The sequence below is a fragment of the Plectropomus leopardus genome, chromosome 13 (genome assembly GCF_008729295.1).
Source record: "Plectropomus leopardus isolate mb chromosome 13, YSFRI_Pleo_2.0, whole genome shotgun sequence".
NCBI lineage: Eukaryota > Metazoa > Chordata > Actinopteri > Perciformes > Serranidae > Plectropomus > Plectropomus leopardus.
The window spans coordinates 24,890,629-24,912,934 of NC_056475.1; the positions used below are offsets into that span (position 1 = coordinate 24,890,629).

The following is a 22,306-nucleotide window of genomic DNA, read 5'->3' on the forward strand; positions in this document are numbered from 1 at the left end:
TTGAGACATGTCAATTTTGACATTTTTTGCCATACTATAGCCTTGCCTTTTTGGTCATTTTTTCAACATGCATTATTATTGGTGTTTTTGGCCGTTTTTGCAATTCTATGCTATAGCGTGTCTTTTGCACGCTATTTTTTATGCTGTTTTGAGGTGTTTTCAGCTGTTTTTGAGACATGTCAATTTTTGACATTTTTTGCCATACTATAGCCTTGCCTTTTTGGTCATTTTTTTCAACATGCATTATTATGGTGTTTTTTTTTTTGCCGTTTTTGCAACATTCTATGCTATAGCGTGTCTTGGCACGCTATTTATGCTGTTTTGAGGTGTTTTCAGCTGTTTTTGAGACATGTCAATTTTTGACATTTTTTGCCATACTATAGCCTTGCCTTTTCGGTCATTTTTTCAACATGCATTATTTTGGTGTTTTTGGCCGTTTTTTTTTTGCAACATTCTATGCTATAGCGTGTCTTGGCACGCTATTTTTATGCTGTTTTGAGGTGTTTTCAGCTGTTTTTGAGACATGTCAATTTTGACATTTTTTGCCATACTATAGCCTTGCCTTTTGGTCATTTTTTCAACATGCATTATTATGGTGTTTTTGGCCGTTTTTTTGCAACATTCTATGCTATAGCGTGTCTTTGCACAGCTATTTTATGCTGTTTTGAGGTGTTTTCAGCTGTTTTTGGGACATGTCAATTTTTGACATTTTTTGCCCATACTATAGCCTTGCCTTTTTGGTCATTTTTTCAACATGCATTATTATGGTGTTTTTGGCCGTTTTTGCAACATTCTATGCTATAGCGTGTCTTTGCACGCTATTTTATGCTGTTTTGAGGTGTTTTCAGCTGTTTTTGAGACATGTCAATTTTGACATTTTTTGCCATACTATAGCCTTGCCTTTTTGGTCATTTTTTCAACATGCATTATTATGGTGTTTTTTTGGCCGTTTTTGCAACATTCTATGCTATAGCGTGTCTTGGCATGCTATTTTATGCTGTTTTGAGGTGTTTTTCAGCTGTTTTTTTGGACATGTCAATTTTGACATTTTTTGCCATACTATAGCCTTGCCTTTTTGGTCATTTTTTCAACATGCATTATTTTGGTGTTTTTGGCCTGTTTTTGCAACATTCTATGCTATGCGTGTCTTTGCACGCTATTTTGCTGTGTTTTGAGGTGTTTTCAGCTGTTTTTGAGACATGTCAATTTTTGACATTTTTTGCCATACTATAGCCTTGCCTTTTTGGTCATTTTTTCAACATGCATTATTATGGTGTTTTTGGCCGTTTTTGCAAAATTCTATGCTATGGCGTGTCTTGGCACGCTATTTTATGCTGTTTTTTGGTGTTTTCAGCTGTTTTTGAGACATGTCAATTTTGACATTTTTTGCCATACTATAGCCTTGCCTTTTTGGTCATTTTTTCAACATGCATTATTTATGGTGTTTTTGGCCGTTTTTGCAACATTCTATGCTATAGCGTGTCTTGGCACGCTATTTTATGCTGTTTTGAGGTGTTTTTTCAGCTGTTTTTGGGACATGTCAATTTTGACATTTTTGCCATACTATAGCCTTGCCTTTTTGGGTTTTTTTTCAACATGCATTATTATGGTGTTTTTGGCCGTTTTTTGCAACATTCTATGCTATGGCGTGTCTTTGGCACGCTATTTTATGCTGTTTTGAGGTGTTTTTCAGCTGTTTTTGAGACATGTCAATTTTGACATTTTTTGCCATACTATAGCCTTGCCTTTTTGGTCATTTTTTCAACATGCATTATTATGGTGTTTTTTGGCCGTTGCAACATTCTATGCTATAGCGTGTCTTTGCACGCTATTTATGCTGTTTTGAGGTGTTTTCAGCTGTTTTTGAGACATGTCATTTTTGACATTTTTTGCCATACTATAGCCTTGCCTTTTTGGTCATTTTTTCAACATGCATTATTTTGGTGTTTTTGGCCGTTTTTTTGCAACATTCTATGCTATAGCGTGTCTTGGCACACTATTTTATGCTGTTTTGAGGTGTTTTCAGCTGTTTTTGAGACATGTCAATTTTGACATTTTTGCCATACTATAGCCTTGCCTTTTCGGTCATTTTTTCAACATGCATTTTTATGGTGTTTTTTGGGCCGTTTTTGCAACATTCTATGCTATAGCGTGTCTTTGGCACGCTATTTTATGCTGTTTTTTGAGGTGTTTTTTCAAGTGTTTTTGAGACATGTCAATTTTGACATTTTTGCCATACTATAGCCTTGCCTTTTGGGTCATTTTTTCAACATGCATTATTTGGTGTTTTGGGCCGTTTTTGCAACATTCTATGCTATAGCATGTGTCTTTGGCACTATTTTATGCTGTTTTGAGGTGTTTTTAGCTGTTTTTGAGACATGTCATTTTTGACATTTTTTGCCATACTATAGCCTTGCCTTTTTGTCATTTTTTCAACATGCATTTTTTGGTGTTTTTGGCCGTTTTTGCAACATTCTATGCTATAGCGTGTGTTTGCACGCTATTTTATGCTGTTTTGAGGTGTTTTTTAGCTGTTTTTGAGACATGTCAATTTTGACATTTTTTGCCATACTATAGCCTTGCCTTTTTGTCATTTTTTCAACATGCATTATTATGGTGTTTTTGGCCGTTTTTGCAACATTCTATGCTATAGCGTGTCTTGGCACGCTATTTTATGCTGTTTTGAGGTGTTTTTTCAGCTGTTTTTGGACATGTCAATTTTTGACATTTTTTGCCATACTATAGCCTTGCCTTTTTGGTCATTTTTTCAACATGCATTATTTTGGTGTTTTGGGCCGTTTTTGCAACATTCTATGCTATGGCGTGTCTTTGCACACGCTATTTTATGCTGTTTTTTGAGGTGTTTTCAGCTGTTTTTGAGACATGTCAATTTTGACATTTTTTGCCATACTATAGCCTTGCCTTTTTGGTCATTTTTTCAACATGCATTATTATGGTGTTTTTGGCCGTTTTTGCAACATTCTATGCTATGGCGTGTTTGCACGCTATTTTATGCTGTTTTGAGGTGTTTTTTCAGCTGTTTTTGGGACATGTCAATTTTGACATTTTTTGCCATACTATAGCCTTGCCTTTTTGGTCATTTTTTTCAACATGCATTATTTTGGTGTTTTTGGCCGTTTTTGCAACATTCTATGCTATAGCGTGTCTTTGGCACGCTATTTTATGTTGTTTTGAGGTGTTTTCAGCTGTTTTTGAGACATGTCAATTTTTGACATTTTTGCCATACTATAGCCTTGCCTTTTTGGTCATTTTTTAACATGCATTATTATGGTGTTTTTTTGCCGTTTTTGCAACATTCTATGCTATAGCGTGTCTTGGCATGCTATTTTATGCTGTTTTGAGGTGTTTTCAGCTGTTTTTGAGACATGTCAATTTTGACATTTTTTGCCATACTATAGCCTTGCCTTTTTGGTCATTTTTTCAACATGCATTATTTTGGTGTTTTTTTTGCCGTTTTTGCAACATTCTATGCTATAGCATGTCTTGCACGCTATTTTATGCTGTTTTGAGGTGTTTTCAGCTGTTTTTGGACATGTCAATTTTGACATTTTTTGCCATACTATAGCCTTGCCTTTTTGGTCATTTTTTCAACATGCATTATTATGGTGTTTTTTGGCCGTTTTTTTGCAACATTCTATGCTATAGCGTGTTTTGCATGCTATTTTATGCTGTTTTGAGGTGTTTTCAGCTGTTTTTGAGATGTCAATTTTGACATTTTTTGCCATACTATAGCCTTGCCTTTTTGGTCATTTTTTCAACATGCATTATTTTGGTGTTTTTTTGGCCGTTTTTGCAACATTCTATGCTATAGGCGTGTCTTGGCACGCTATTTTATGCTGTTTTGAGGTTTTCAGCTGTTTTTGAGACATGTCAATTTTGACATTTTTTGCCATACTATAGCCTTGCCTTTTTGGTCATTTTTTTTCAACATGCATTATTATGGTGTTTTTGGCCGTTTTTGCAACATTCTATGCTATAGCGTGTTTGGCACACTATTTTATGCTGTTTTGAGGTGTTTTTTAGCTGTTTTTGAGACATGTCAATTTTTGACATTTTTTGCCATACTATAGCCTTGCCTTTTTGGTCATTTTTTCAACATGCATTATTATGGTGTTTTTGGGCCGTTTTTTGCAACATTCTATGCTATAGCGTGTCTTTGCACGCTATTTTTATGCTGTTTTGAGGTGTTTTCAGCTGTTTTTGAGACATGTCAATTTTTGACATTTTTAGCCATACTATAGCCTTGCCTTTTCGGTCATTTTTTCAACATGCATTATTATGGTGTTTTTGGCCGTTTTTGCAACATTCTATGCTATAGCGTGTGTCTTGCATGCTATTTTATGCTGTTTTTGAGGTGTTTTTCAGCTGTTTTTGAGACATGTCAATTTTGACATTTTTTGCCATACTATAGCCTTGCCTTTTTGGTCATTTTTTCAACATGCATTATTTTGGTGTTTTTGGCCGTTTTTTTGCAACATTCTATGCTATAGCGTGTCTTTGCACGCTATTTTTTGCTGTTTTGAGGTGTTTTTTAGCTGTTTTTGAGACATGTCAATTTTGACATTTTTGCCATACTATAGCCTTGCCTTTTTGGGTCATTTTTTCAACATGCATTATTATGGTGTTTTTGGCCGTTTTTGCAACATTCTATGCTATATGCATGTCTTGGCATGCTATTTTATGCTGTTTTGAGGTGTTTTCAGCTGTTTTTGAGACATGTCAATTTTGACATTTTTTGCCATACTATAGCCTTGCCTTTTCGGTCATTTTTTCAACATGCATTTTTTGGTGTTTTTGGCCGTTTTTGCAACATTCTATGCTATAGCGTGTCTTGGCATGCTATTTTATGCTGTTTTGAGGTGTTTTCAGCTGTTTTTGAGACATGTCAATTTTGACATTTTTGCCATACTATAGCCTTGCCTTTTCGGTCATTTTTTCAACATGCATTATTTTGTGTTTTTTGGCCGTTTTTGCAACATTCTATGCTATAGGCATGTCTTGGCACGCTATTTTATGCTGTTTTGAGGTGTTTTCAGCTGTTTTTGAGACATGTCAATTTTGACATTTTTTGCCATACTATAGCCTTGCCTTTTCGGGTCATTTTTTCAACATGCATTTTTGGTGTTTTTGGCCCTTTTTTGCAACATTCTATGCTATAGCATGTCTTGGCACGCTATTTTATGCTGTTTTGAGGTGTTTTTCAGCTGTTTTTGAGACATGTCAATTTTGACATTTTTTGCCATACTACTATAGCCTTGCCTTTTCGGTCATTTTTTCAACATGCATTATTATGGTGTTTTTGGCCGTTTTTGCAACATTCTATGCTATAGTGTGTTTTGGCATGCTTTTATGCTGTTTTGAGGTGTTTTCAGCTGTTTTTGAGACATGTCAATTTTGACATTTTTGCCATACTATAGCCTTGCCTTTTCGGTCATTTTTTTCAACATGCATTATTTTGGTGTTTTTGGCCGTTTTTGCAACATTCTATGCTATAGCATGTCTTGGCACACATGTATTTTATGCTGTTTTGAGGTGTTTTTAGCTGTTTTTGAGACATGTCAATTTTTGACATTTTTTCCATACTATAGCCTTGCCTTTTCGGTCATTTTTTCAACATGCATTATTATGGTGTTTTTGGCCGTTTTTGCAACATTCTATGCTATAGCGTGTCTTGGCATGCTATTTTAATGCTGTTTTTGAGGTGTTTTCAGCTGTTTTTGAGACATGTCAATTTTGACATTTTTGCCATACTATAGCCTTGCCTTTTCGGTCATTTTTTCAACATGCATTATTTTGTGTGTTTTTGGCCATTTTTGCAACATTCTATGCTATGGCGTGTCTTGGCACGCTATTTTATGCTGTTTTGAGGTGTTTTCAGCTGTTTTTGAGACATGTCAATTTTGACATTTTTTGCCATACTATAGCCTTGCCTTTTCGGTCATTTTTTCAACATGCATTATTTTGGTGTTTTTGGCCGTTTTTGCAACATTCTATGCTATGCGTGTGTCTTGGCATGCTTTTTAATGCTGTTTTGAGGTGTTTTCAGCTGTTTTTTGAGACATGTGTCAATTTTGACATTTTTGCCATACTATAGCCTTGCCTTTTTCGGTCATTTTTTCAACATGCATTATTTTGTTTTTTGGGTTGTTTTTGCAACATTCTATGCTATAGCGTGTCTTGGCATGCTATTTTATGCTGTTTTGAGGTGTTTTCAGGTGTTTTTGACGTGTCAATTTTGACATTTTTGCCATACTTAGCCTTGCCTTTTCGGTCATTTTTTCAACATGCATTATTTTGGTGTTTTTTTGGCCATTTTTGCAACATTCTATGCTACAGCGTGTCTTGGCATGCTATTTTATGCTGTTTTAAGGTGTTTTCAGCTGTTTTTGAGACATGTCAATTTTGACAATTTTCGCCATACTATAGCCTTGCCTTTTCGGTCATTTTTTCAACATGCATTATTATGGTGTTTTTGTCCGTTTTTGCAACATTTATGCTATAGCGTGTCTTGGAATGCTATTTTATGCTGTTTTGAGGTCCTTTGAGCTGTTTTTGAGACATGTCAATTTTGACATTTTTAGCCATACTATAGCCTTGCCTTTTCGGTCATTTTTTCAACATGCATTTATTATGGTGTTTTTGTGGTCCGTTTTTGCAACATTCTTTGCTATACCGTGTCTTGGCATGCTATTTTATGCTGTTTTTTGAGGTGTTTTCAGGTGATTTTGAGACATGTCAATTTTGACATTTGACATTTTTCGCCATACTATAGCCTTGCCTTTTCAGTCATTTTTTCAACACATATTATTATGGTGTTTTGGGCCGTTTTTGCAACATCCTATGATATAGCGTGTCTTGGCATGCTATTTAATGTTGATTTAAGGTGTTTTCAGGTGATTTTGAGACATGTCAATTTTGACGTTTTTCGCCATACTATAGCCTTGCCTTTTCGGTCATTTTTTCAACATGCATTATTATGGTGTTTTAGGCCTTTTTTGCAACATTCTATGCTATAGCGTGTCTTGGCATGCTATTTTATGCTGTTTTGAGGTGTTTTCAGGTGATTTTGAGATGTGTCAATTTTGACATTTTTCGCCATACTATAGCCTTGCCTTTTCGGTCATTTTTTCAACATGCAATATTTTGTATTTTTGGCCCTTTTTGCAACATTCTATGCTATAGCATGTCTTGGCACGCTGTTTTATGCTGTCTTGAGGTCCTTTAAGTTATTTTTGAGACGTGTAAATTTTGACGTTTTTCGCCATACTATAGCCTTGCCTTTTCGGTCATTTTTTCAACATGCAATATTTTGGTATTTTGGGTTGTTGTTGCAACATTCTATGCTATAGCGTGTCTTGGCATGCTATTTCACTTTGTTTTGAGATATTTTCAGGTGATTTTGAGACGTGTCAATTTTGACAGTTTACCATACTATAGCCTTGCGTTTTCGGTCATTTTTTCAACATGCATTATTTTGGTGTTTTTGGCCATTTTTGCAACATCCTATGCTACAGCGTGTCTTGGCATGCTATTTAATGCTGATTTAAGGTGTTTTCAGCTGTAATTGAGACATGTCAATTTTGACAATTTTCGCCATACTATAGCCTTGCCTTTTCGGTCATTTTTTCAACATGCATTATTATGGTGTTTTTGTCCGTTTTTGTAACATTTTATGCAATAGCGTGTCTTGGAATGCTATTTTATGCTGTCTTGAGGTCCTTTGAGCTGTTTTTGAGACATGTCAATTTTGACGTTTTTAGCCATACTATAGCCTTGCCTTTTCGGTCATTTTTCCAACATTTATTATTATGGTGTTGTGGTCCGTTTTTGCAACATCCTTTGCTATACCGTGTCTTGGCATGTTATTTTATGCTGTTTTCAGGTGTTTTCAGGTGATTTTGAGACGTGTCAATTTTGACAGTTTTCGCCAAACTATAGCCTTGCCTTTTCGGTGATTTTTTCAACATGCAATATTTTGGTATTTTGGGTTGTTGTTGCAACATTCTATGCTATAGCGTGTCTTGGCATGCTATTTTATGCTGTTTTGAGGTGTTTTCAGGTGATTTTGAGACATGTCAATTTTAACATTTTTCGCCTTTTCAGTCATTTTTTCAACATGCAATATTTTGGTATTTTGGGCTGTTGTTGCAACATTCTATGCTATAGCGTGTCTTGGCACGCTGTTTTTTGCTGTCTTGAGGTCCTTTGAGCTGTTTTTGAGACATGTCAATTTTGACAGTTTTCGCCATACTATAGCCTTGCCTTTTGGGTCATTTTTTCAACATGCAATATTGTGGTGTTTTTGGCCATTTTTGCAACATCCTATGCTACAGCGTGTCTTGGCATGCTATTTAATGCTGATTTAAGGTGTTTTCAGCTGTAATTGAGACATGTCAATTTTGACAATTTTCGCCATACTATAGCCTTGCCTTTTCGGTCATTTTTTCAACATGCATTATTATGGTGTTTTGCGCCGGCGGGTTGTATTTTTCTTTTGTCTGACATAAATCTGTCTGTTTGTAATGCATTTTGTGCTACAGTACTTTTTTTTGTATGATAGATAGATAGATAGATAGATAGATAGATAGATAGATAGATAGATTGATTTTTCGACATCATAATTTGATATTTTTCGCCATACTATAGTATGGTATTTTCCGTTGATTTTTTTGACATGCTATATTATGAAGCCCTTCGACATTCCATACTATGACTTGTCGCAACATGTCATTTCATGTAGTTTTCAGGTGATTTTTAGATATGTGCAAAGGTCCAAAAATGGCATGAAAATGTCATAGCATATTAAATCGTCTGAAATGGCATAAAAATGTCATAGTATAGTATGTCCTCCAACATGGCATGAAAACGTCACAGTATAATATGTCTCAAAAATGGCATGAAAATGTCACAGTATAGTACGTTGTCGAAATATCATAAAACACAACATAGTATGTTATGTCAAACAAAAATCCTAAAAAGGTAACAGTATATGTCATCCAAAAATTGTAAAAAAAAAAAAACAAAAAAAAACAACAACATAGTATAATATGTCGTCCAAATTGTGGTCAAATATAATAGTATGTAGTCCAAGAAATTATAAAAACGTTATTGTATGGTATGTTGTCCAAAAAAAAAAATCATAGTATTGTATGTCTTAAGAAAAAAAACATTAGAGTGTAATAGTATTGTATGTCGTCAAAAGTCATACTATAATATGCCGTCCATAAATTTGAAAAAAATGTCATTGTATCAGAAGTTGTCCAAAAATATTATCAAAAGGTCACGGTATAGCATGTCATAAAAAAATATATATATCATTAAAACATCATAGTATGTTTACCATCAGTTTTCAATTAGAAATTCCTAAAAAAAACATCATACTAGGGTATGTTGTACAAAAATGAATAAAAATGTCATATTATAGTATGTCGTCCAAAAAATCATCAAAATGTCATAGTATAATATATTGTACAAATATTCATAATACTGTCATACTGTAGTTTGTTGTTCAACAATTCATGCAAACGGATTGTAGTGTGCTGTCTAAAAAAATTATAGAAAATAAGTATAATAAGTATAGTATGTCATACAGAAATTGTAAAACCGTCATAATAAAGTATGTCCTTCAAAAAAACTCATGAAAACATAACAATTCAAAATAACATTTTAAAAATTTTTGTTGGTAGTTTTAAAAAAACATGAACAAGTCATATTTTAGTATGCTGTTGGAAAAACCATACAAATCTTATAGTAGAGTGTGTCGTTTAAAAAAAAAAAGATTCAAAGTTAATATTATGGTATTATGTTTAAGAAATCATGAAAACGTCAGTATAGTATGTATAGGGCTATGATGATATGGATTTCTGTCATCACAGTGATAGAGCAACATATTGCAGTTTAAGTTCCTCCTTTTTTTGTTGTTATATCTTTTAAACATCAGACTTGATCAAAAAAATACCAAATATTAAATCATTTTCAGAATTTTAACCACTTAAGAACAGTTTATTTACACATTTGGCTGTGCCAGCACTTTAAAAGAATTTTTTGTTACACTTTTATTCTAGAGGTACAATAATTTTTCTAATTTGATGGAAATTGCAGGGGAAATATGCATTTAGCTCTTACCTGTGTTAAATTTAAAGAAGAGACTTAAGATCTTTATCACTGAAAAAGAAGAAAAAAAAGTTTTAATAACAGGGAAATTTCACATTTACCGAATTGTATGATTTCCTGACATCCATTTGTGAGTTCTACTTACCTGCTGAACATTAGCTGCAAGACTCAGCAATCAAACACTTTGATATGGATCGTGCAACGCTTGCAGAATGTGAATGTGTGTGTGTAATGTGTTTTACCTTTCTTTCTTTTTTTTAGATAGTTTTATGACATCTCTTTTTGAACTGTAACGATTGCATTTCAATTTCGTTGTACTTGTGCAATGACAATAAAGACATATTCTATAGTCAAGTCTATCTCCTTTATGGGCCGAGTTTGTTCCCCAGAAACTTTCCAATGACTTTCTCAATGTTTCACGGAAACTGTGGCATCCATAAAAAAAAGATATTCCCGCTGTATCATTATAAAAGCTTTTACATCAGGTAAATTAAGACAGCAGAAGTCATTGTGACTATTTAAAAAAAGACTGGACTTTTAATATTAGGCTATATTCACAATGAAAGGTTTCAGTCAAGTGTGACTCTAGGCCCATTAAGACTCAAGCCAAATGTATTTCAGTGTTTTGGATAAACAGACTTCAGTAAGTGCAAACAAATATTAAGAGCTGAGTTATGGGGGAAAACGCCTGTTTCTACCATCCAACTGCATCCGAGGAACCAAAGGTAAACTGCTGGGTGACTATTGCGTGGACATTCAGCTGTAAATCAGAATAAAAAAAAAAAAAAGACAAAGAGGAGACGATATCAAAGTGACACACTAGGAAAACTATTATTTATTGGTTTTTGTTTTTTAAAAAAAGCTTACACTCATTGAGTACAGCAGATAAAATCTCCAAAAGTCGTTTCGAAACAGTTGTATTTGGAGTACAGAGCTTCAGAATGGGTCTCTCTGATTTTTCTTTACAATTCTACATTTGAATCAAGGTCGAACTGGCTTTTTTTTTATAAATTATGTAAAAACCTGGTTAACACAAAATCACAAAAAGGACTGTAAGGGACATCAAAAAGAAAACAAAAAAGAAATAACATGATGTGAATTTCATGTTACCCTCTTTATTATTGTACACAATATACAAACTGGTCCTTTGTATCCTTTTCCTCACTTACGTCTGGTGACTTACTCGGTTTAAAAGTTGGAGATAAATAAATAAAAAGTATCTAAGTATCTCAAAAGGATATGAGGTAAGTGAGTATGGAAAGCATGTTAACTCCGATAAAACGAGCAAAAAGCAAAGCCTGACGACGTACAAAAAAAAGTACACATTTTCAAGCATGAGATTATTGAATCCATGACCACGTGTTACCAACAGATCATTTCATACAGTAACCACTTCTCTAATTCGAATAACATTGTGATTAGAGCAGCACATTGTGCCCATACTGAATAATACAAAAAAACAAAAACTGTATACTGAAATGGAAAAATAATGAGGTGATCTGTAAATTGAGATAACTACAGCTAACAACACTTGGGAGGGGACTTTACAGCAAAACAACACAGGCAGAAATCAGAGTACGAGTTAACAACAGAGTACAGATGGAGTTGCAGATGTCTTGCAGATAAAAACAGCTTCTCCAGTTCTGCTGTGGATCAGAGAGGAAGAGAGGAAATGTGAGACACTTACCACGTAGATGTACTGAGAGTCGTTCACAAAGAAGTTGAATGCGTCTTACCTTCACTGATTAGTGCACATTATCTGTGCTTGTCAGAGGATTTATGAGTACGACTGTTAAGGGAAACGGTAAATTAATCAAAGACTGAAAAGTAGTGAATTCATTTTCAAAAAACATCTGTTTGTGTCATCCAGGCTGTTATTACAGCCGTATGATCCAACACTATGCAACATGATCAGAAAGTAAAGATCGACTGATTTATTGGTTTGGCCATTAATCAAAACTAACAGGCCTCTACCAGTGAAGGAGGGAGTACACAGAACCTTTACTTAAGTCAAAATATTAATACAACACAGTAAAGTACAAGTCAAAGTATGTAATGTATTTCATTTTTTAAAGTAAAGGTACTCAATGCAGAAAAATTAACTCAACTAACTAAACCTAAATAATTAAACTAATGAAGAGAAAAAGCAGCAAGAACTCATTTATTAAGTTAGCGCTATGAAATGTTTTTGCATTAAAAAAAAAGAATGAAAATCAAAAATAGTTGCCAGTCAGTTTTGTAATCATTCAGCTTAGCTGCACTTTTGTATTTTCATGGGTTTTTTTGTCTAAAAATCTTAATTTGTACAGTTACCAGTAACTGAAGTTATAAATGTAGTGGAGTTGACAGTCTAGTATTTCCCTCTGAAATGTAGTAAAGTCGAAGTAGGAAGTGGTATGGGATTAAAATACTCAAGTAAAGAAAACTACCTCAAACTTGTAATTAAGTACAATGCTCTAGTAAATGTACTTAGTTACATTCCACTACTGCCTTTTATGAAATTTTGTCAACCCCGGAGCTGCGTGACTGCCGACATACATCACTGACCAAAGCCTGAGAGGAAAAAGGTGTGTTGAATTTATTGGCCAATGAATGTACTTTTTTACTATTCCAAGCTATCATTATTATACTGGCCTTTAAAAATCCTCTATTGTTCAACCTCTATCAAAACCTCACAGTAATTTTTTTTTTTCTTTTCATTTGAGCAAATGAGAAAACATCATGTATACTTATGAGGAGTGCCAGTAAAGTGCAAATAACCGCCTCTTAAAAACTGAATGAGCAATACACTGGCTCTTTGAAATGTCCAAATGGAATTATGAGATCCAAGTTAAAGAGCACATGATCAGTTTAGCTCGGTGCTTTGTATGAGAAGGGGCTGCTGTAATTGTCTGGCAGGAATTAGCCTTCAGTTAAATGCTCAAATTACAAAAGTTGAATGGTTATAGGCTGAGGATTAGTGCACTAATTATGTTTACAAGCAAGTCCTGTTGGCTTCTCAATATAATAGAGCATCTGCTGCAATCTTCAACAGTTATTGCATCTGAGCGCTTAGTGACGCACAATAGATGGAAATGGATGTCTTTTTTTTTATTATTCAAACTAATGGAAAAAGAACTGAGTGCAGCTGACTGGCTGTGCTTATCACATGTTGAAACGCTAATGCACAAACATTTACAGAGTTTTAAAACAACCCCAACTGATCTAGTGAAGCGGTGACGTTTAAAAGAAAAAAATAATTCAGAAAGACTCCACACCTTTAAATGCGAAAAATGTTCTCACCAAATACTACAAATCACCCAGAGTTACGTCTCAGGTGTCGCTCTACGTCAAAGGATATTGCTTTTTCTCTTCTTTTCCTCCGCTGCTGTCCCTCTTCTCTTTCTTTTCAGATTTCTCTTTATCGTGTCTGGACTCCTGTGACACAAAAACACACAAAGGGGTGAATTCAAACAGATCAGCAGCCGTAGATATAAAGCTGCATGAATTATGTCTAATTCAAGTTTACAGTTGAAATTTTTTTGAAAAAAAATCGTAGACGTGAGAAGATAAAACTACAATTTCCGGAATTAGAAGTGGTGAATTTACAAACAGATCCGGGCAGAGGGTGACGCCGCTGTAGGGTGACGAGCTGAGCTCACCTTTTTGCCTCCAGAGGACGTCCGCTCAGGTTTCAATGACTCGGCCTTCTCTTTACTGGAAGATTTGGATCTTTTGCTCTTCTCTTTTTCAGCAGAGAGTGGGGAGTCACAGGAAGGACTCGTGCTCTTGCTGTTTTTGGAGGAATCTGAGAAGAGAAGATTCAGTTTGCTTTTATTTTGTTTTTAACTCTGTAATTGCTGGGTGAATGGCTACTTCAGATTTGTCAAATTTAAACCTACTTGTTCCATTCTCGTCCTTTCTGCGTTTGGACTCCTGGCTTGTCTCCCGGTCATTGACAGTGTGATCCTAAAGGAAAAACAACAAGACAGTCAGTATGTTAATATTGGCAACAAAAATCCTGACCACTGAAATTTAATTTGCTTCCTGACTGACATGTTAATCAGACATGAAAATATTTTTATCTCTTGTTGCTACTCTTTGTGACATGACCACTGACTGACTTAAGAACAGGACTTACAAATAAAAACAAAAACAAAAAAAAAGACAACAACTTGAAATCCTGAGGATGACCTTTCCAAAAAGCTATTTCAAAGTGCAGTGTTGTTGTAAAATACTGACTCTCTTCCTGTCTTTACGATCCTTTTCTTCCTTCTTCTCTTTGGATCGGCCTTGTGTGTTGTCTAAATCTTTCTTCTCCACCTCCCTCTCTCTGCTCTTGGACCGGGCAACTGAATTGTAGTTGGCGTGGTGCTGCAAAGACGATTATATATGAACAGAACGAGACACACAAAAACATTTTTATGTTTTCGGGAGTGCATTTACATAAGTGATAATATCACTAGAAATTTAAGTTGGGCCCTGTTTACACCTGTTATTAACATGCGCCTCGAGATCTCACGTCCCTGCTCTGTATGCAAGTAATCATGTACATCATTTCCATTTGAAATGCATTGTTGTTATTAACCAGCAGAAAGTTTATACATTACACACTTTTCAGCACCAATTTATTAGTCTAACTAAAGGGGGCAGACTGGGGAGTTGTTGGATAGCTTCCAGGAGAGACTGGGGGAATAGATGGTTCTCATATCCTCATCACTGCCCCATTCGACAACGCAAAGGAATACTTAAATCGCAAAGAAAGTCACCTTACTACACTTACAAGCTGTTGTGGATTATCTTTTTTCTGTAAGTAGGTGAGTAACACATACAAACATGTCAGCTGTGGAGGCCCTTTAAAGAGGCTCACTGACACTTAAGGAAAGACCGCAAAACCAGGGGTCCTTCAGGTACTTCCACTGGGTCCAATTAATTCACTGCAGAAGTGAAGCCAATGTGAGAAAGAGTCACAAGAGTGACTAATCTGATCATTACTAACTGTAGTTGACAACTATAGAATTCGGGCCTGAGTCATATCCAACAACTCAAATGTTTTCAGATGTAGAATTCTGAGATAAATCTTATCACGTGTGTCCGAGATCTAATGTGTATCAATTCAGGCAGGGGTATCCCAACTTTTTTGAATTGGGATCAGATTAGATAATGTGAAAATACCTAGGGACCAGCTGCTTCTTGCATCAAATAGGTTGTTTAAAAAAATAAAAATAAATCACAAATAAACAACACAAACACAACTTTTTCAGGGAAAAGGTACTGAAAATAAAAAACTTTCAAACTTTCTACCATTCCTGAAAGTGACAGCCCTCACTGTCAACTTCTTTGCGGTGGTCATGTTTGCTACCTAGCAGGAAATGTCTGCTGTTATGTTTGTTTACTGTCTGATTATGAAAACACATTAGTTCTGTCTGCATAGTTCCCACTTGGCTCATGTCTACAAACTGTAATTGTGCAGCCATCATGAGGTGAAGGAGAAACATGCAAAGTAATTGAATAATAAATATGGTGTGGAGGGCCACATTTAGTATGTTTTATAAGTCAGGCTGTTTAAAATTGATCTTTGGGGCTAGTTTGGCCCCCAGGCTGGACGTTGGACATGTCTAATTAAGGGGTCTTTTACAAGAAAAGGGTCGAGAACCACTGCTTTAGTGTTGACACTGCTATTAGTATGCAGCCACATGAAGCAGAGACCACCTCCAAATGTTGTGTGAACACACACACACACGACGGACGTTAATACCAGGTGTAAACACTAACATTATTGTCTTACAAATAAATAACCAACATTGGTGACAAAACAAGGGTGAAAACAACTTCCTTGTTACTCCAGTTTTATCTCAACAGTTTTAAATATTGACTGATTACATTTCTATTCACATATCTCTATTATTGAGATTAACAAAACTTGGAAAGGTTTTGTAACCAGTACTGATCAAGCTGACAAAGCTTTAACAAAATACAAACTCAGCCAAGTAACAAGGTGTCCAATTCCAAAAAAGCTTTTAAAGTGTTATCTTAAAAACAACACTCTCTGCAGCCCCCCCCCCCCCAAAACTAATATTTTTTAACAAATTTCACAACAGGCTTTGACTAAATTCCATTGGTACTGAAATATTACTTTTTAAAGCAGGACTGTACCAAAACAGCTGCCCAAAACAAGTACAACTCATGGCTCATGTTGAAAATAAGAGAGTATTCTTTGAGACAATTGTCCATAATATATTCTTCCATATGTCGTAGGTAACACTTTAGTTTAAGTCCACCTGTTTAGCATTATTAAGCAGTATATAAACATTTAATAAATGGATTAAAGGACTCCTCCTGTGGGCTCTCAGAACTGGAGGCTGATGTATGAACACATAAAGAATAACAATTACAGCTGCAACAATTAATCGATTAATTGCCAACTAATTAAATAATCATTTAATTAGTTTGGGTACGTTTTGGGGGGTTTTGAGTCAAAATTCTTTGATTCCAGGTTCTTAAATTTGAACATTTTCTGTTTTGTTTTGTTACTTCTCTATGACTCTAAACTGATCACCCCTGGGCTTCAGGAAACACTGATTGACATTTTTCACCATTTTCTGACATTTTATAGATCAAAAAAACTAATTGAGAAAATGAAATTAAAATAATCATCAGTTGCAGCCCTAATTACAATATTATAATATAATAATAATAATAATAATAATAATAATAATAATAAACAAAGTTGTGATTTAGACTAAAGTGTTATCATGCAGGACATATATTCTTTTTTTTTTTTTTTTTAAAAAAGAAAAAATGTTGATGTTCAACAATAAATATGGTCCTAGGCAGGCACATGCAGTTCAGTGGTTGAGAGCGCTCAATGACACATTCAAGATGTTAAGTCACATTTCAAGTTTTTACCCCTCCAGTTTTCAAAGAATCCATCCTGCTAGGAGTTCATATATTATTGTCTTGTATCACTGAATCACAGAGGCAGTAACACTGACACTGATCAACAGGAAGAATGGTAGGGTACGGATTTGCACACAGGTACAAAAATATAACAAGGCTTGAATTGATGCCATTGCTAAATATTCCCTTTTTAACTTAATTTTCATCAGTTAGCTGTCTGCTAATCAGTGTCAAAAATACTTCCAGTGTGATTCAATGTTGTGACAAACATAACCTGAAGAGACCCACAAGTGTTTGGTGTTTATGATACAAATGATACACACATATACAGTTTGGGTCTGAATTACTGTAAAAGATGAAAAATTATGAACCTTAAAGCTATAGTTTGTAACTCTTATGAAAATAACGGTCATATTTGCAGAAGCCGTCACTATGTTCACACAGTAAGACAGATGATCTGTGAAAAAAAAAAAACATGAATCAAAACCAGCAATCAGAGCCGAGGAGTCTCTAACCAGCTGAAACATATTTTAGTGTACTGTTTAGCTTTAAAAATAGTAAAGTTTGTAACCCTGCTGCAGTGTTGAAAACATTTGAGTTGAAACAAAACACCCCGCAGGAGCCAGACCGATATTCTCATTTTACAGCTTAATAGTACACTAAAATATGTTTGCGAAAATAGCTAAGGCTAGAAATAAGCAACCAGAATCTGATGTCATATTTGATCAGTGCTGCCTAGTTTGACAGTTTGACTGCAGTTTATTAAAAGGATGCATTAGAGACGCCTCAGCTCCAAATGGTTGTTTTTGTTTGGGAGGTGGATTTTAATAATTTTCTATCAAACTACCAACTGTAGCATTAAAGCGAAGATACTCGATATTCTTCATATTAAATATCAATGAAATGACTATGTGTAATGTGACAGGGGTTGCTTGCAGTGAAGACGCCACAGAGATGATCATCCAGCTGTAGTCCTATATAGCCTTTGAGCCACTTTTAAGTCATGATTTTGGTTTCTAAGTTCAGCAAATTGGTAATGGTGACACATGAATAACAATCCACTACTACTGTTCTTATAACAAAATGTGTGAATACAAAAAAATGGAGGGATGGAGAAAACCAGACATCATGAGTTATTTCTTGTCAGCAGCTGTACTCATATTTGGCACCTGAACAAAGAAAAGACAATCTGAGAGAAGTTACGAGTAGCAGAGTCAGTTCAAACCTTGGATGTGGTCTCCTTGGGTTCGTTGCTATTGTCCTGTGGGGATGAATGGAGATGACAGATGAGCTGGGAGGGGGTGGGGGGGTTTGGAAGGAGGTTGTCAGACAGCAGTAGAGTTGGAAGAAGGGGTGGGGGGGTGGGGGTGGGGAGTCGGGGCTGGCCGGACCGACAGCATACTTCTCCCTTGACCTCTGACCTTCAAGGACTAAGGCTTTGACAAGGTTATTACATAAAGGAGAGTTCATAAGCTCAACATCTGGAATGTCAATACTTAAAATAGAAAACCCTGAGCATATATGAAATAACTGCTAGTCATATTACTACAGACATGTCTGCAATATCAGGCAGCATAATATAAAAGTCCTACAGCGCAGCTGCTATTCAACATCTAAAGTGCAAGTGCCGTAAATAATGTGTATGCATGTGCCTGTGTGTGTGTAAGACAAATCACTCAGTTCTGATGTGCGTCCCTACATAGGTAAATGTTGCTGTCACTTACAGTTCAGGAATGGTTAAGACACAGGGAGCCTATTTCTCTGGTGGAAGGGTGAAATAAAGAACTATCACAAGCTTGCAGTGGTTTGGGCAACGCTCCAAACAATTCAGGCTTCGCCCACTCTTTCCCTCACTCTCTCTCTTTGTAGGGGCAGGCTTACTTTCCTCTGCATTTTTGGCTGATTCAAAACTGCGACATTCATTTTCTCCGTTGATCTCACTTGCTGGTGGCTTGCCAGGAGGTAGTACGACTGTTGATGCTGATGGCTGGTAGTTGTGGGGATAGCGTTGTAGGGACCGGCAGGGCTGACTGGACACGCATCACGTGACGTGAAGGCTGCATGCAGGCCGTTTTAACAAACGGAGATAGAAGGGGGACCGGTGACTCAGCCTCCGCAGCAGACAGGTGCTCCTACGGCAGAGTGGCTCGCTGGACACCATCAGGCTCAGCGCTGGATCCGGGCACGTTGAGAGGAAAGTAGAATACTCTACATCACTTTAACCAGGGTATCTTCTCAGCTCACAAAAACGGGGGAAAAAAAAAATCTTGGACACCATTTCAAGTAGTAAAACACTGCTCTCGGTGTTAAAAATACATTTGCCATTGGAGAAGGCGAAAGCTCTTGATTTGGCAAGCCGTTTCACTTCAGGTGGCTGTTATTCTCAAAAAGCCAAAGAAAAAAAATCCACGAGGAGTATAGAAATGCTTAAAAAACTTCTTTCTTCCCAAGGCACACTGACTGCTTTCATTAATATGAAAATAGATAAATATTTCAATATGAAAATACTCAATATACATAATATTCTCTTGGCTAAGTCTTTGGGGGGGGGGGTTCTCCCAATTCTGCAAAATATTATGCTGATGTCCATGGAATGCTTTCCAACTCCCATGGATATGGTTGGGGTTTCCAGATGCCATGCCTGCATGTACGACAACTCTCCTTGGTGATCTTCGGGGCTGCTGGAATGTGCAACGGCAGGGAACGCTCCGGCAGATAGAGAAGAAACTGGCACAGCCTTCCTCAAGCCATACTAACCTTAACAGACGAGGAGTGGGACGGAGAAGAGTGACTGTCGAGCTTTCGTCTTTTGTGATCTGTAAAGACAAGAAAAGGGAAATTTGTGTTTAATTAAGCTGCACATTCAACCAACACAAAAACTATGCACTCTTAACTGACAGACAGGTTGCAGAAGACAAGCAAATTCTTACTCCTATTTAATTTAATTTAATGAAACCTGTTTAAATAACGTAGAATCAAGATTGTTTTTAAAAATGCAAGTTACATCCCTTTGATTTCATATTATAAAACTAGAACATGCAATACAGTCCAAGAGGTTGAATATTTTTATAGATAGTACATGTGGTCATGCAGTGTGCTCAAAATCTTTCTATAGATTTTATGAGCAGTGTGGAGAACACAGTAGTTTTTAACAGACAGCCAGAGAGACTCCTTACCCCTCTCAGATTCGGCTGACTCTGATCTGGGAACTGGTGACTTGAGGGACCCGGCCACAGCGCTCCTGTCTCCTTTCTCCTTGCTTTTGGACTCCTTGATGGCATCGCGCTCCCTGGACGGCTCCATGGGCTCCCCGTTGCCGGCTTTGGCCTTGTCGTCTTTGCTGCTCTTCTCCTCGGCCTTCACTTTCTCCCTGTCTGCCTTGGGGGTCTTCTCCTTACCCTCACGTGCCGCCCGCTCCTCCTTCCCTGCTCTCTCGTCTCTCTGCTTCTCCCGGCGGTTCTCTGCCTTTGTCTCGGGAGTGCTGCCTGGTGTCTTTTCCTTTTTCTCTTTTTTCTCCTTCCCGCTCTTCTCTTTGTCGTCCCGCTCTTTGACGGCTTTGGTGCTGCAAAGGGATCATTTTTTCATTTTTAAAAAAAACATTCTCTAGTCAAAACTTTTTCATACAAGATTCTACTGATCCTGATAAAGTGTTCTATATTCGGCTTGCAGACACAACCAACTAGAGGTGCAGTTGGACACGATATCAGATCTCACAATAAGTTTTGTTAGAGAGACTTGCCTGTTGAGAGCACCGTTCCCGTTGCTGGTGGTCACTTTGGCCGCTGCACTGTTGGCTTTGTTCACTGGCTTTGTGATCCCCTGAGATTTATCCTTGCCCCGATCTGCACAAAAAAAAAAAAAAAACCAAGAACTGTTTGAGCACAGGATTTCATAATATTACTGACATGCACATTAGGATTTATAGCATTTATTTAGGATTTAGCCGCTTTACGGAATTGAACCTATTCTATTACAGATTGCAGATAGACAACAACAAAATGCCAAGTTTAGTTTTTACTGAACGTAATGAAACAACACATCTGAAATGAAATGACTCAGCAGTGGCGCTGCAGATAAGAACAAAATCTAAGCTTAATGCAGCAGCAGTACAATTTCATATCGTATCTGGTTTCTTACTTGTGAACTAAAAACAAAATGGTCACGTACTGCATTCAAAGCCTGGCTGTGTCTCTAATCACTCACCACAATCCTCTGACGCCCCCTCCTCTGTCTTGCTTGTGCTGGTGGCGGGCTTGCCTGTGCTGCCGGGGCCGTTCTGTTGATTGGCGGGGGTGGCGCTGCGTGCTGGCTGCTCCTTGTGATGAAACTCATTCTCAGGGACCATGTGCACCTTCTGGCTTTTCAACCGACCTGAATAACTGCAAGATGCATAAAGGGTTTGCACAAGGCACAGACGACACATTGTAGAGAATATAACTTTCAAACAGAGACAGGAAAACTCTTGAGCTCAGCACAGCATTTCCCTGCAATTACAAACCCCTACATACTCTGCTATAAATTAACACAGTCACTGACACTCATATGTGGCGATCAGTATCTACTTAAGTTAAGACTTCCAATAAATAAAGCATCTGTTCCTGACTGTTTTAAGAAATCCATGTTGTGCACTATCAAGAAGTTGATAAACAAGGTTACATTTGCAACTTACTGTGTCTTTACAGACTCAATACATAGGTGCTACCAATGTACAGTAGATGAACAAGATTTTCCCTGTAACAGGCGCTCGATAAACACTATGGAACTTTAGAAAAACAACTGCTTCACTCTCTAAAGCTATAACTCACTGGTCTGATTGAACATTTTTCTTCAATGAACTGTCTAACCATCCCGTTTCATAACAAAGCTCAAACATCTGTGTTACAGTCACCACCTGCCGTGCCTAGGTTTCTAAACAGATATTTACTATAAAACATCTATAAATTCAACAAATTTGATAACACGCACTACTCTTTTTCTCAGGACCTCTTCTTCCCCACGTTCCCATTTTATCACCGCACTTTGCATAATATAAATTAACTGAATGCTCCGCAGAGAGCTGAACAGCACACAATGCTGTGTTACCCCATTGCTAAGGCATAGAGGTCTGGCCTCTTGTCCTTCTCCTCAAGGCAGATCTTGTGGACACGGCACTCCAGCGCTTGGCCCAGGTTCAGGACCTTGGGGTAGCAGGGTAGGATCTTGGTGAGCACGATGAGAATATTTCGAATGTGGGTGTAGTCTCCCGTCTCCAAGCAGTGAACTGAAGCCTGGATGGAACAGAGACGGAGGACGC

The 22,306-nt window shown here is 36.8% G+C and overlaps 1 protein-coding gene across 3 annotated transcripts in view; it reads right to left on the bottom strand.

Moving 5' to 3' along the window:
- Positions 1 to 10,940: 10,940 nt before the first annotated feature.
- thoc2 (THO complex 2) overlaps positions 10,941 to 22,306 on the bottom strand; it is a 33,074-nt gene continuing 21,708 nt past the window's right edge. Inside the window, exons 28-39 of one of the 3 annotated variants that reach the window (XM_042499698.1) lie at positions 22,096 to 22,280; positions 21,217 to 21,392; positions 20,753 to 20,855; positions 20,190 to 20,575; positions 19,771 to 19,829; positions 18,239 to 18,274; positions 14,356 to 14,487; positions 14,016 to 14,082; positions 13,776 to 13,921; positions 13,475 to 13,551; positions 11,871 to 11,917; positions 10,941 to 11,777 (exon numbers count right to left, since the gene is read on the bottom strand). In XM_042499698.1, coding sequence (XP_042355632.1) covers positions 11,890 to 11,917; positions 13,475 to 13,551; positions 13,776 to 13,921; positions 14,016 to 14,082; positions 14,356 to 14,487; positions 18,239 to 18,274; positions 19,771 to 19,829; positions 20,190 to 20,575; positions 20,753 to 20,855; positions 21,217 to 21,392; positions 22,096 to 22,280 — 1,395 coding nt within the window. In that variant the 3' untranslated portion in view covers positions 10,941 to 11,777; positions 11,871 to 11,889. Of the gene's footprint in view, positions 11,781 to 11,870; positions 11,918 to 13,474; positions 13,552 to 13,775; positions 13,922 to 14,015; positions 14,083 to 14,355; positions 14,488 to 18,238; positions 18,275 to 18,954; positions 19,830 to 20,189; positions 20,576 to 20,752; positions 20,856 to 21,216; positions 21,393 to 22,095; positions 22,281 to 22,306 lie in introns of those variants that run through there. The other 2 variants (XM_042499697.1, XR_006106466.1) reach the window with 2 other exon arrangements.